Consider the following 12757-nt stretch of genomic DNA (forward strand, 5'->3'; position numbering starts at 1 on the left):
GGCTCCTTAAGAGACTGGTGAAAAATCAGCTGTCCCACCTTGTGGAGTTTCTACAGCCCGAGGCTCATTAAGAGACTGAATAATAGCCTCTGGGTGCTTTGAGTCTTTGCCTGATTTGCTTCTGGACCAAGGGCTTGAAAAAGCAGACTTTGGTGCATATTTTGGTCCTGTTCAAACACACCCAGCCCCAGCAGAGGAAACCGCAAGCTGTGGAGTGTGGAAAACTTCAAACAGGGTACTCAAGCCAGTCACAAACAGTGTCTGACATTGGCCTGCCCCAGAGACCATCCAAAAGACTGGAAGTCCTAGCAGGTCTACCTAATACATAGAAACAAATCCAAACAGGCAGCCAAAATGGGGAGACAAAAAACAAGTAAAAAATGAAGGAACAAGAGAAGTCTCCAGGAGAAGAGCTAAGTGAAATGGATATAAGCAATCTATCAGATATAGAGTTCAGAATACTAATTATAAGGATGCTCAACAGCATGAAAAAAGATATCGAAACTATGAAGGAAATTAAAAATGACATAGTAGAAATAAAGAATACATTGGAAGAAATGAACAGCATATTATGGGAATTTAAGGATAGGATCAACAAATCAGAACACAAGGTAGAAAAAAAAAAATCGCTCAATCACAGATCCAAAAAGAAAAAAGAATTAAAAAGAGGAAGGCAGGCTAAGGGAACTGTGGGACAACATGAAACTTAACAGAATTTGCATCATAAGGAGTACCAGAAGAGGTCAAAAGTAAGCAAGGGTTAGAGAACATGTTTGAAGAAATAATGGCAGAAAACTTCCCAAACCTGGTGAAGGGAAAAGTCACACAAGTTCAGGAGGCACAGAGAGTCCCAAGTAAGAAGAACCCAAAGAGGCCCACACCCAGACATATAATTAAAATTGCAAAAATTCAAGACAAAGAGAGAATCTTAAAGGCAGCAAGAGAAAAGCAATCTGTTACCTACAAAGGAGCTACCATAAGGCTGTCATGTGATTTCTCATCATAAATTCTACAGGCCAGAAGGAAATGGCATGAAGTATTTAAGGTAATGCAAAACAAGGATCTGAAACCAAGACTACTCTATCCAGCAAGGCTGTCATTCAAAATAGATGGTGATATAAAGAGCTTTCCAGACAAAAAAAAGGCTAAAGGAGTTTATCACCACCAAACTAGCACTGCAAGAAATGTTAAAGGGCCTGCTGTAATAAGAAGTTGAAATAGAAAGAGAAAAATAAGCATAAAAAAATAAAATGGCAATAGATGAGTACTATCAATAATAACCTTAAATATAAATGGATTAAATGTCCCAATCAAAAGACAGGGTATCTGAATGGGTAAGAAAACAAGACCCAAATATATGCTGTCTACAAGAGACCCACCTTAGAACAAGAGATTCACACAGGCTGGGGAAAAAAATAACAAAAAATACTTCTGTAGGACTTTAAAGGAGAGATTGACAGCAATACAGTCATAATTGGGGACTTTAACACCCCACTGACTTTACTGGATAGATATCCCAGACAAAAAATCAACAAGGAAACGGTAACTCTAAATAACACACTAGATCAGATGGATTTAGTTGACATTTACAGAACATTCCACTCCAAAGCTACAGAATAGGCATTCTCCTCAGGTGTACATGGGGCATTCTTAAAGAGACTACACGTTAGGACATAAAGCAAGTCTCTACACATTCAAGAAGATGGAAATCACATCAAGCATGTTCTTGGACATTTACACAATGGAATACTATGCAGCTGTAAAAAGGAAGGATCCCTTACCTTTTGAGACAGCATAGTAGGATCTGGAGAGTATTTCATTTATGCTAAGTGAAATAAGCCAGGCAGAGAAAAACAAGTGTCACATGATCTTACTCATATATGGAATCTAATGAACAAAATAAACTGATGAACCAAATAGATCCAGAGACATAGAAGTGTGGAATAGACTGAAGAATGTAAGAGAAAATTGTGGGGTGGGTGGGTGGGGAGAAATTAACCTAAGAATTTATATGCATAACCCATGGACACAGACAATAGTGAGGTGAAGGTCTGGGGGGAAGGGTACAGGGTGGAGGGGATCAATAGGGGAAAAAAGAGGACATTTGTAATACTTTCAACAATAAAGATAAATTTTTTTAAAAAGATACTAATTTCAAGAAATAATGGAGAATGCCTTGTTCTGAATTCCTCATGCAAAATAAACAAACCAATCAATCAATAAATAAATGCATACATATGTACATATATACATAAAAAGTCTCTCCTTATATCAATTATTCCCAAAACAATATACTCTATGTAACTTTGTCCTTGAAATATCAGTTTCTTGGCTTAAAAATGAAAACACAGACATTGTATTGGCCCCTAGCAGAAAGTATGGAAAGCTAAAGAGTATTATCATCAGATTCGAATTTAAATTCCTAGAAATGGAGTAATTGTGGTGGGTTAATTAAATTCTCCGAACCTCAGGTTCCTCAAGCCCAGGATGACCATGACTAAGGGTGGATAATAAAGGAGGGAGTGTGGACAGAGGCCCAGCATAATATCTGCACATAGTCAGTCCTCATTCCATGAAAATGACTCTGTTGGAATTCCAAACACAACCCTAGTACACGGAGAAAACCTTCAATCCTGTATCTCTGATTGCTAACAACAAAGTGGTAGATGTTTCTCTTTCTCTGGGCTTACTCTTATAATCCACATAAAGGGAGGTTATTTACAATTTGTGTGTCCAATTTTTAAAAATCATACAAAAACTGAAAGAGTGATGGTAGCACCAAATTAGAAATCAAGATGGTAACAGCTCAAATCATTTGTTTCATCTAGTTACACAGCAGTGAAATTGCTCTGTCACCGTCTCTTAAAAGAACCCTCTGAAGGAAAGGAGAGTGGTGGGTGTGTGGCTTCATACAGCTGTGTGTTAGGTGTCTCCAGGTACCAGCATCACAGAAAACACCATTAAAAACACCCCAGGGATTATGGTGCCTATCTCCAAAACACAACAGCTCCCGGGCGCAGGATGTAAATAAACAGATGGATCTGGGAAAGTCTTATTAACACAGGTGAAAATCATTATGGCTTTTTTCCGTATTTTGTAGAAAATAGTAATAACAGTACAGTGATATGAGTAATGTTATTAGATGCGACTGAAATTTATTCAAAATGGAGTATGAGGAAGAAACACAAAAAGCCAGGAGCCAAGTAATTTCAGATGCCCTGCACTCTCTTGGGTGAAGGCCAATTTAGTCGTGTGGTTATTGTTTCTTTGCCTTTAATCTTCAGGTATTCTTGGCCAAATCTTCCATCATTTTTGTTTCAATTCCTCCTTATATTCATTCAAAAGTGTTCCATTTGTAAACTTCCAGATGAAAGGGCCATTGGAACGCTCACAAAAGATTGTCCCCTCATAGATTTTCAGTGACACTGACAAATAAATTATGGGTCCTGGGAGAAAGCTACATCAAGGTATGAATGGGGGGGGGGGCAGTGCTCTCCTCATGCTCAGGTAACACGCCAAATACGATGAAGAGAGAATTTAAACTGTGAAATGTTCTATACATAAAATGAAGCTATATCGAAGGCTGAACCAACTCAGGCTTCCGACAGCTTATCTGAGTAGTAAGAGCTCTATGAAGATCCCTCGGTTGGCGAGGGGGGGTGAAGGGCAGTGCAGGGAGGTGGCCCCTGAGCAGCCATCCTGAGCTGGGGGCCTCGCCAGCCAGCCTGCCCAAGCCCTGCCTTCCCCAGCCGCAGGGGAAGGTGCCCTGCGGGCAGAGAGCAAGGGCACTGCTGGGACTTCTTCAGGGAGTCACCGTGCGGGCAGAGGGATGCCCAGCGGTAGCAGGCTTGACAACGAAAATGAACCACCGCAGGACGTGTGGCGGGACTCCCTCCCCCGCCCGGCTTTGAACTTGCCTGTTCTGCCAGAGACTGAAGCGGCAATTAGAAAGGTAAAACCAGACTGTGCCCCCCGCCCGCCCCGTCCCTCACCCTGGCCCCGTTTGTGCAGGGACCCAGGCACAGTCTGTCAGAAGGCACCTCGAATCACAACACAGCAGAGTCTGGAGGTCACCTAGAAAAACAATGATGCTCAAAGGCAGGGGACCGACGCGAGGAGTCACAATGATGACCGCTCCATGAGAAAGGACTGCTGTCAGCTTTAAAACTGTCTCTTCGTTTCTCACCTTGAGACTGCATACCCTACAGGGCTGAAACGGCAGCCCTACCACTTACTGCATGCGCATCATTTAGTAAATAATTTTCCTGGTTTGTCTCAGCCTCTTCCTCTTGAAAGGGGGTTTTATTGTAAATACCTCACAGGGACATTTGGGGATTAGTTGTAAAATGCTTAGAACAGTGCCTGGCACACAGTAAGCATCAAAAAGTTTGTTGTTATTGTCATTCTTTTAATAATTATTAAAGTAGTTAATACGTGTAGTAGAAAATTAACAAAATGCAGAAATATATTGACAAATTATGTGTACATACTACATTTTGCACATTACCTTCAAGATACTTTTTAAAAGCACATATCTTAAGTGTAAATATATATATTTTATAAATTTGGATGACCATATAATCCTGCTTCACATGTGTTATTTGTCATTGTAATTTTATTCATAGCTCTGTCTTTCACTTTCTATCCTAGCTGGGGTGATAAGTTATGTGATCACTCCATTCACACCATATATATTGTTTTGAATCCTACATCTTATTAAATATTAGACAAGGCTTGTTTTTCAATACATTAGGTGTTATAAAATATGTGAAACAACTTCTATATAGTATATTGTTGATCCATAACTAATCAATCAAACCATACTCTTTTGGAAAAAGAGTAAAATACATGGAAATAACATTACCAAGAGTAAAATATAAGTTTCTTATGCTGTTTATCTATACAATAGAAAGTCCACAAACAGCACTAACTATGTGTAATTATAGAGTATATGATTATGATCTGTTTTTATCAATGAAGAAAGTTCAGATTATTTAATAAATTTTGTTGGAGAAAGAGAGACCAAATGTATGTTTACCGGGGGGTGGGTGGCGGGGTGAAATAGGTGAAGGGGAGAAATAGGTGAAGGGGAGTATAGTTAATGAAATTGTGATCAGTTTGCTCGGTGACAGGTGATGGCTATTATTAGTAGGATGATCACAATGTAAGGTATAAAATGTTCAATCATTATATTATACACCTGAAATTAATATAACTTGTGTAATATTATATACCAACCATACTTAAATACAAAAACTTTAATTAAAAATAACTTTATTTTAAAAAATACTGTTCCTAATTTCAAACTACACACTAGTATAAATGTCAAATAAATTATGACTATGTATAACCATACATGCATGTATGATAAATAATAATAAATTATGCACATAATAAAATTTTAATAGTTAAGTTAGTAAAATATTTATTTTATTTTATAGTGAAGAAAACCCAAATATTAACACATATGAGCTTTTTATAAAATAACTGATAGATTGATTACATAAAAGGCAAAAGTTCTGTATGTTTCAAAAAAACACCATAAAAAATGAATCAAAGAGCAATCTGGAAAAATCACAACATATACGATAGTGCACAATTTATTATCCTGAAAATAACAAACTTCTTTAAAGAAGGCAAAAAATTTCAAAATTTGAACAAAGAAAAAAATTTCAATCACAAAAGTAGAAATGAAACTGATCAATATATAAATAAAAAATATTTAACTTTGCTGGTAATCAAAAAAATTCTATTTAAAACACTAGTGAGATCATTTTCCCGATACGATTTTCCCTATAAAAGTAGCAACTAAAAAATATCGTTTGGCCCTCCTACTGTGCTCATGGACATGTTAACTGATGTAACTTCTCTTGAGGAAAAGTTATCGAAGTGCGTCAAAAGTCTAGAAATGTATCCATAAGACATAATCTGTACCTCAAGGTAGAGAATTATGCATAATGTTCGTCAATCTCTGTAATCATGAAAAATTGAAAGCACACTAAATAGTCCAGCCTAAATGTTTAGTAAAATGATTTCTATTACGTGCTTATAATGTTACACTCTTTACAGCAATAATTTAGCAGAACATAAAATTACATAATGTTGTGGGAGAAGGGTCACACTACATAAAGAGAAAAAGCAGATTATAAAATATGCATAGAATGATCCCATTCTATACAGAACAAGATGTTAATATTTCACCCTTCCTACCTCAGGTTTGATGAAAGTATCAATATCATGGATAATACACAATGAAGTGTGAGACAAATCACCACTTGCAGGATTTAGAGAGGAAATAATCAAATGACCTAGAACCATTCCATGCACTTGATGTCCCTCTCTAACTGTGACAACATAGGAGGGGCAGGAGAGGGATGGGAGAGAAAGCCAACTGGGTCCTGGGAGCCCGGGGACGGAGGCATCTGAATGGCCTGCTCTCTAGAGGAACAACAGATGTGTCAGTAGGTCCTGTGGACCAACTAAGGGCCACACAGGAGAAAAACTGACTGGGGGGAGGGGAGCTGTCTGAAAACCAGCCCAAGAGGTCCCTGAACAGACAGGCGACAGTCCAGCACCTTGCCCCGGTGGCCTGGGCTGCCTGCAAGCCGAAGCTAAATGAGGAGAAGCATCGGCCAGCACGGCGAGGGAGCCGAGCAGAGCAGGGCGCTGGGAGAGGCCGGGGCCGCCGGGCTCCCCTCGGCCCCGGAGCCCTGCTTTCCAGGCAGCGGTTAATAACGAAAGCCTAGATTCCACACGAAACGTGTGCACCCGTTGGAATGCTATGCACTGAAATGCTTATTCGTGGTTATCTCTGAACGGGGTGATCATGGAAGATGTTTTCTTTCTTGTAAAGATATTTATCTTCGTAGTACTCTGGAGATGGTGTGTATTTGCATAAGTTATTGGTAAATGCTAGGTGCTTTGTACAACTTAGCAGGGTAGACTTGAAGATATCAGCAGGCAAATATATGAAAACACCATAGACCTGGTAGCATTTATGGACTTTATGAGGTCCACAGGGGCAGGGTCAAAATCTGATGTCTGTTACTCCCCTTTCAATGCCAGAAAAATGACAGTAAGTTACAGATTTTACATATTAATCCATTCTGCCAACAATGCTTTAATGGCTCCTGGAGGGCAGAGCAATGGAGGAGACAAGTATCCTGAGCAGATTCCAACCTGGAAGACGCCTCCTCTCATCAGTAAGTTTAATGGACCAAGCGCAAGTGGCGGTCAGTCTACGCTTTGAGCCCTCAGGAATATTGTGTTTCTTCGTCTAATTTATTAAAGAAAATTTCCTTTCCAGGACCACGTCACCTATCACCATAGAGTCCTTTACACTCTAGTACGAAAGATACTTGTGCAGTTGGGCAGTGTGAAGCTTGTGCAACAGCAGAGAGCCTCAGCACCCCGCGTGAAAAGCTCACTGCAACACTTCGACCTCGATTTGTCTTTCCTGAGCAGCCCAGACCTCTCCCTGCACTTTATGTGATTTTGTATTGTGCCCATTCTTATAATGGAGATATTTGAGGTCAGGTAATATGACACATGCTTTTTAATCCCTGGAAGCACCTGTCTCAGGGCCTTATACACTGTGGAGTTAAAAAGGCAACAATACAGTTAAAATAAAAAGCAACCATAAAGATAATAACAGATAACATTTATGGAAGCTCACACTACTTGCCAAGCACAAACTGTTCTGAATGGATTATTTTATTTAATACTCATAATTGTATGCATTAGAGACTAGACAACCTTATTTTATAAAGAAGAAAACCAGAACCCATTAAGGTAACTTGTCCTATTAAACTATTAATAAGATTTTAAATAAAAAGCCATTTCTATCTCTTGCACATATTGCACGCTTTGGAGCCTATAATTCCATTTAAGTGAATGCAGTTTACTAAACTATGAGTTTATTGACTGTAGGAGCCTTAATTATTGTTTGAATCCACAGAAAGGGGCATGAATGTATGAATGAATTAAAGGATGGATGATTTCAACTGTGCAGTTGACTCCACTTCTGAATGGCTTGCAGGGGTAGCCTGCTCTGTACTGAGGGTTTTTTTCTGTTTTAACCAGGGTTACCAGAGGATCCTTCTATACAGACAAAGAAACCGAGGCTCAGTTACCCTGTGATTTGCCAAAAGCCACATTGCTCAGTACAAGTGGTCACAGGGCTAGAACCCAAGAAGATTATGGGGCTTCCTGGAAGCTGATCTCCGCTCTCCAGGCCGGCTGGCAGCCGCAGGAACGCTACGCTAGCTGGTGCTCCTTCCTCCACTGACGGCTACATGCCCTTGGTCCTGACCACAGTCCGCCCCCTCACTGCGTTTTTTCCGAAGCCCTGCCTACTATCCATCCTTGATCAGAATGAATTCTGAATGCATATGAGGGTTTCATTAACCTGACAGCTATCTGCCTTAGATATTTTTTTTTTAAAGTTAACATCAAAGCACTTCATAAGTTTGATTCTTGTGTGTGTAAGTATTCCTGAGTCCAATTAACTACAGACTCTTTGCGGGGGAGGGGAATAGGTTTTTGGAATAGCAGGTCTGAAGTCTCAGGCTGGGGCCCCAGTGAAGACACTGGTCACAGCTGCCACTGGGCCTCTCAGAGTAACATCCTGATTTCATCTCCCCAAATGCATATAATTTGAAGTTTTAGTGTTAGTTCTTAATTAATTGGCAAAGATGCACATTTCCGATCAACTCTGCCTTGCCTGGGGGAGATTAAAACACAATCAGAAGCTCCAGTCCTCTGTTAACTGGGATTTCACTAAACGCAGCACACACTCGGAGAATGGAGGGAGACGCAGAGAGGAAGTGACAGAGAGACAAACAGGGATTCAGAGAGAGGGTGTTGGAGGGAAGCTTATTTCCTGAGCAGAGAGTCATTCCAAAGATATCATGAGCAGCAAATTAAACGATCCTTCAGCAAGAATTTTGACAGGAAAATTTCATTAGGGATTTAAATCTCTATGGAAGCCCAAGTTACTGCATTAAGATAGGAAAATTGTGCAAATATTGTTCCTTAGACTAATGTTTGCTGCAGGTCATTGAGTTTTATTCAATGAAATTTAGAGTGATAAATGTCATATTGAAAATAACAAGAGGAGGGAGGGGGCGAGGGAAGGAAGGAAAGAGCCTTGCATCAGGAGCTCAGGCCCTAGAGTTATTTAGATTGGAAGGTAGACTCCAATATTAACCAGCTGTGAGACCTTGAGCAAGTTTATTTAACATCTCTGAGAGCTAATTTCCTCATATATAAAATGAGAGCTCCTGCCAGTAACTCTCTGCTAGACCATGATTGTGAGAGTTTTAATGAGATAATCCAGGTAAAGCCCTTTGGCACAGAGCCTGGCACGTGTAAATTCTAAACATTTATTAGCAGGATTATGATACCGAAAGTGGGCTAATGTTTATCTCACACTGACTTCTTGTCAGTGTTGGTGATACTAACCTACCGGTATTGTTATTATTATTTTTAAATTTTTATTTATTGACTTGAGAGAGAGAGAAGCACTGATTTGTTGTTCCACTTATTTATGCATTCTTTGGTTGATTCTTGTGTATGTTCAGACCTTGCGGTATCACGAGGACACTCTTAACCAACTGAGCTACTCGGCCTGATTAGGTGGTCATTGATGAGTACTTAGAAAATATTTTTGAAATGAATTAATAATTTCATAAATAAATAGATGATGCATGAGTGAATGGAACATATGGTGTTTTTCCCAACTAAACTGTGTCTCAAGGACTCACCCATAGGCCTCTCACTGTTTATTTATTTGTTTGTTTTTGTTTCAGGGCATTCTGGCATTTTGATTCACATAATCATATGCCACTTTGTAGAAAACAGGAGAAAGGTTCTGTATGCTTCCATAACCCAAATATTTAAAGTTCCCTTTTTGGCATTTGTTTTTTCCCATCATTGTAACAAAGGATGTTCCTGTTGCAATATTATATGAACATAATTTTCCATCTTGCTGTTCTACTTAATAACAATATTTCACACAGCAATTATTTTCATGGTAATTTAATAAAACATGATAGATGTGTCATACGATGTTTTACTTAAATATATTCTTGCTTGCTTTTAGAATGTATGAACTGTTTCACTAATATGAATATTGTTGCACAAAATGTTTTTATGGATATGAGACATAGGTTTTCAGGGTTAGTGACTGATGACGGGACCACTTTTCTCTGAGGAGTACACGGTCTTTACTGTGAACCTCACCTTCAGCCACTGTAGCGATGGACTGTGGTATCCAGTTTGGGGGCAAGGGCTGGATTATTGTTTAAAGGAGATTATTTTAACCATTTGTACCATATCCAAGCCCTACCAAGTACACTGTGCTTGATAGATAATTCACGACTATATATGAAAAGAGAAAGGGAAGCAGGGAAAACAAAGAAGGAAATTAGGTAAATGAGACGGAATGAAAGAAAGAGAGAGGGAGAGGGAGAGAGAGAAAGAAATCAGCAGGCCCATTCTTCTATGTAAACTTTCTAATATTCCAAATATATGTCTCCCTACAACCATACTTTCCAGACATCAGCTTAGCATGTGACCAAATCACAAGATAAAAAAGATATGACATACTCTTAGTAACTGCCCGTAGCCGGGGAATTTCTAGAGACCAGAGCCTCACTTTTCAGAGAACTGCGAGAATCCATGGCTACCGTCACTATTTTTTTTTTTTTTCCACTTTTCCCAAGGAGAGCTAACTTTGCAAAGAATAGAGTCCCTAATACTGTATAGTCACTTGCCTTGCCAAGGCAAAACACAATCAAGTTAAGCTAAAGAAAACATTTCCCCTTTAAAAAATTTTTACATTTTCCGGATGGAGCGTAGCTAGAAATTCAGAGGCAAAATGAAAACAAGGGTTTTGAAAAGATGTTGAAAGATGGTTGGACATACTCATTGCCCAGCAACACGCACACTCACAGAGGGCGACCTGTCTGCTGTCAATATGCAGGCTTCTCTTGAGGGTATTTACGCCTGATTGGAATTCAGAAAACATAGCATTGCCTTTACAATTTGGAAATGCCTGTCATTATCGTCACTGGACAAAACTGCTGACTCAATAAAAGTTCCTTCTCCTTAGAAGTGACTCCGTTATAGAGTCATCACAACAACAGAAGATTATTTACAGATAGAGTAAAAACTTCCCATTCGACCAGAATTGGCCATAATGGTATACAGCATTACTTTTTACTTCAGATAGAAAAAGAAACTAATGACTAGCAATATTTCTTAGTGGGAAATTGTCTTCATTCACTAACAGAAAAAAAGGCATAAGTAAAGCAATCACTGATATGCTAAAAATGGGGTTTTCCACAGAGTGTTTGAAAACTTGTTATATAATTTTATATGCATATTTCCATACTTCAATAAGTAAGGTAAAAGGTTAACAGATTTAATATTATCAAAAATTACCAAGCAGAGGTTGGTACTTTAGTTTCTGTAGTTTCTATAACATTTTTTGGATAAATAAGAAGTCCTTTTAGTTTCTATCTCCTTGCTTTCCTAATGGGGCGGGGGTGGGTGGGGCACCCTGAAAGCTGAGGGAGCAAACTTTGATGCAGTTTGGGGAGGTAGGTTGCAGTGCAGTTGAATGTGAGACCAGGCCTGCTCCAGAAGGCTGGACCTAGACCTCCTTACTTCCGAGCAAGCTTTGCACATTCACATCTGTCCCCAGCGGCCACCTGGCCACTTGCAGACACACGAGCCCCGATACAGCCTTCAGCTGACCAGTGGCCGCAGCTCAGGGTATGGGCGACCCATAAATTGTGTTAGAGAAAAAAAAGGCTTGACCTACTTGGATCCGATAAGATGGAATCGGTTTTCGGCAGAAATTGATCACAGCGGACTCCTTGGTAGCCTTCTTTGCACCTGAGGAAAGGGAATAAATAATAAACATCCGCATGTAGTTGGGAAAGTTTCAAGACTGCAGCAAGCAAAATCGACAAATACATAAAATAAATACATGTGAGAATAGCATGTTTTTGCTTTTGTATAATTTGATTCAGTCTGTTTTGTAACATCAACGGTCAGATTTTAGACTCTATTTCTGTGCAAAAACACCCCGGGTCTGCTTTGCTTTTATAATTTTATATATGCTACCTAATGAGCAAATCCGATACTTTTTGAGATGCCCCTCGTCGCAGTCTCAGTAGTGGTCGTGCTCCTATCGCCGTGCTGGATGCAGGTGTGCTTTGCTCTGTGCCACACACTGGTCTCTAAGAGGTTGCAGGTGTCCTTTCCAAAGCACTGTATTGCAAGTGCCGTGTTTCTAATAAAAAAACATTTCTTATGCAATTTACCCAATATCAGTAGATTTGGGCTACTGTTTATTTTCTGTGTGTCTTATTAGTTTTTTCCTTTGCTAAACTTTTACTTTTTAAATTTTTTTTACTTAGCTATTCTTCAAGTCTCTGTGGCTCGATTGGCCAGAAAAAACATTTCTTTCAGATGTGGCAAGATCTCTACGTTGCAAGGCCTCTGTGCATTTTCCACAAACTCACAGTTTTCTCTCTTCATTTTCTCTTTTATATTCAGCAAACATGTGCAAACTGCCTGCTTTCTGCCAGGCGTGGCACAAGGCAACTTTCCTGAGGCCGCACAATTTGGAGGCGAGGAATTTGCCTGGAAGCCCCTGTGATGGGGCATGTCGCCTCTGCCCTGTCACCCTGGTAGGGCTGCTGGCTGCCTCGGACAGCCTCAGCTCGTCAGCTGGCAGGTCAAGGAA

The 12757-nt window shown here is 39.6% G+C and overlaps 1 protein-coding gene across 4 annotated transcripts in view; it reads right to left on the minus strand.

Moving 5' to 3' along the window:
• Nucleotides 1-12757, minus strand: part of NRG3 (neuregulin 3) — a 953370-nt gene that overhangs the window by 198204 nt on the left and 742409 nt on the right. For all 4 annotated transcript variants that reach the window (XM_087824121.1, XM_087824120.1, XM_087824119.1 and 1 more), the window contains exon 3: nucleotides 11828-11901. In XM_087824121.1, coding sequence (XP_087680247.1) covers nucleotides 11828-11901 — 74 coding nt within the window. The remainder of the gene's footprint in view (nucleotides 1-11827; nucleotides 11902-12757) is intronic.

The sequence above is a fragment of the Miniopterus natalensis genome, chromosome 14 (assembly GCF_054644295.1).
Source record: "Miniopterus natalensis isolate mMinNat1 chromosome 14, mMinNat1.hap1, whole genome shotgun sequence".
Taxonomy (NCBI): domain Eukaryota; kingdom Metazoa; phylum Chordata; class Mammalia; order Chiroptera; family Miniopteridae; genus Miniopterus; species Miniopterus natalensis.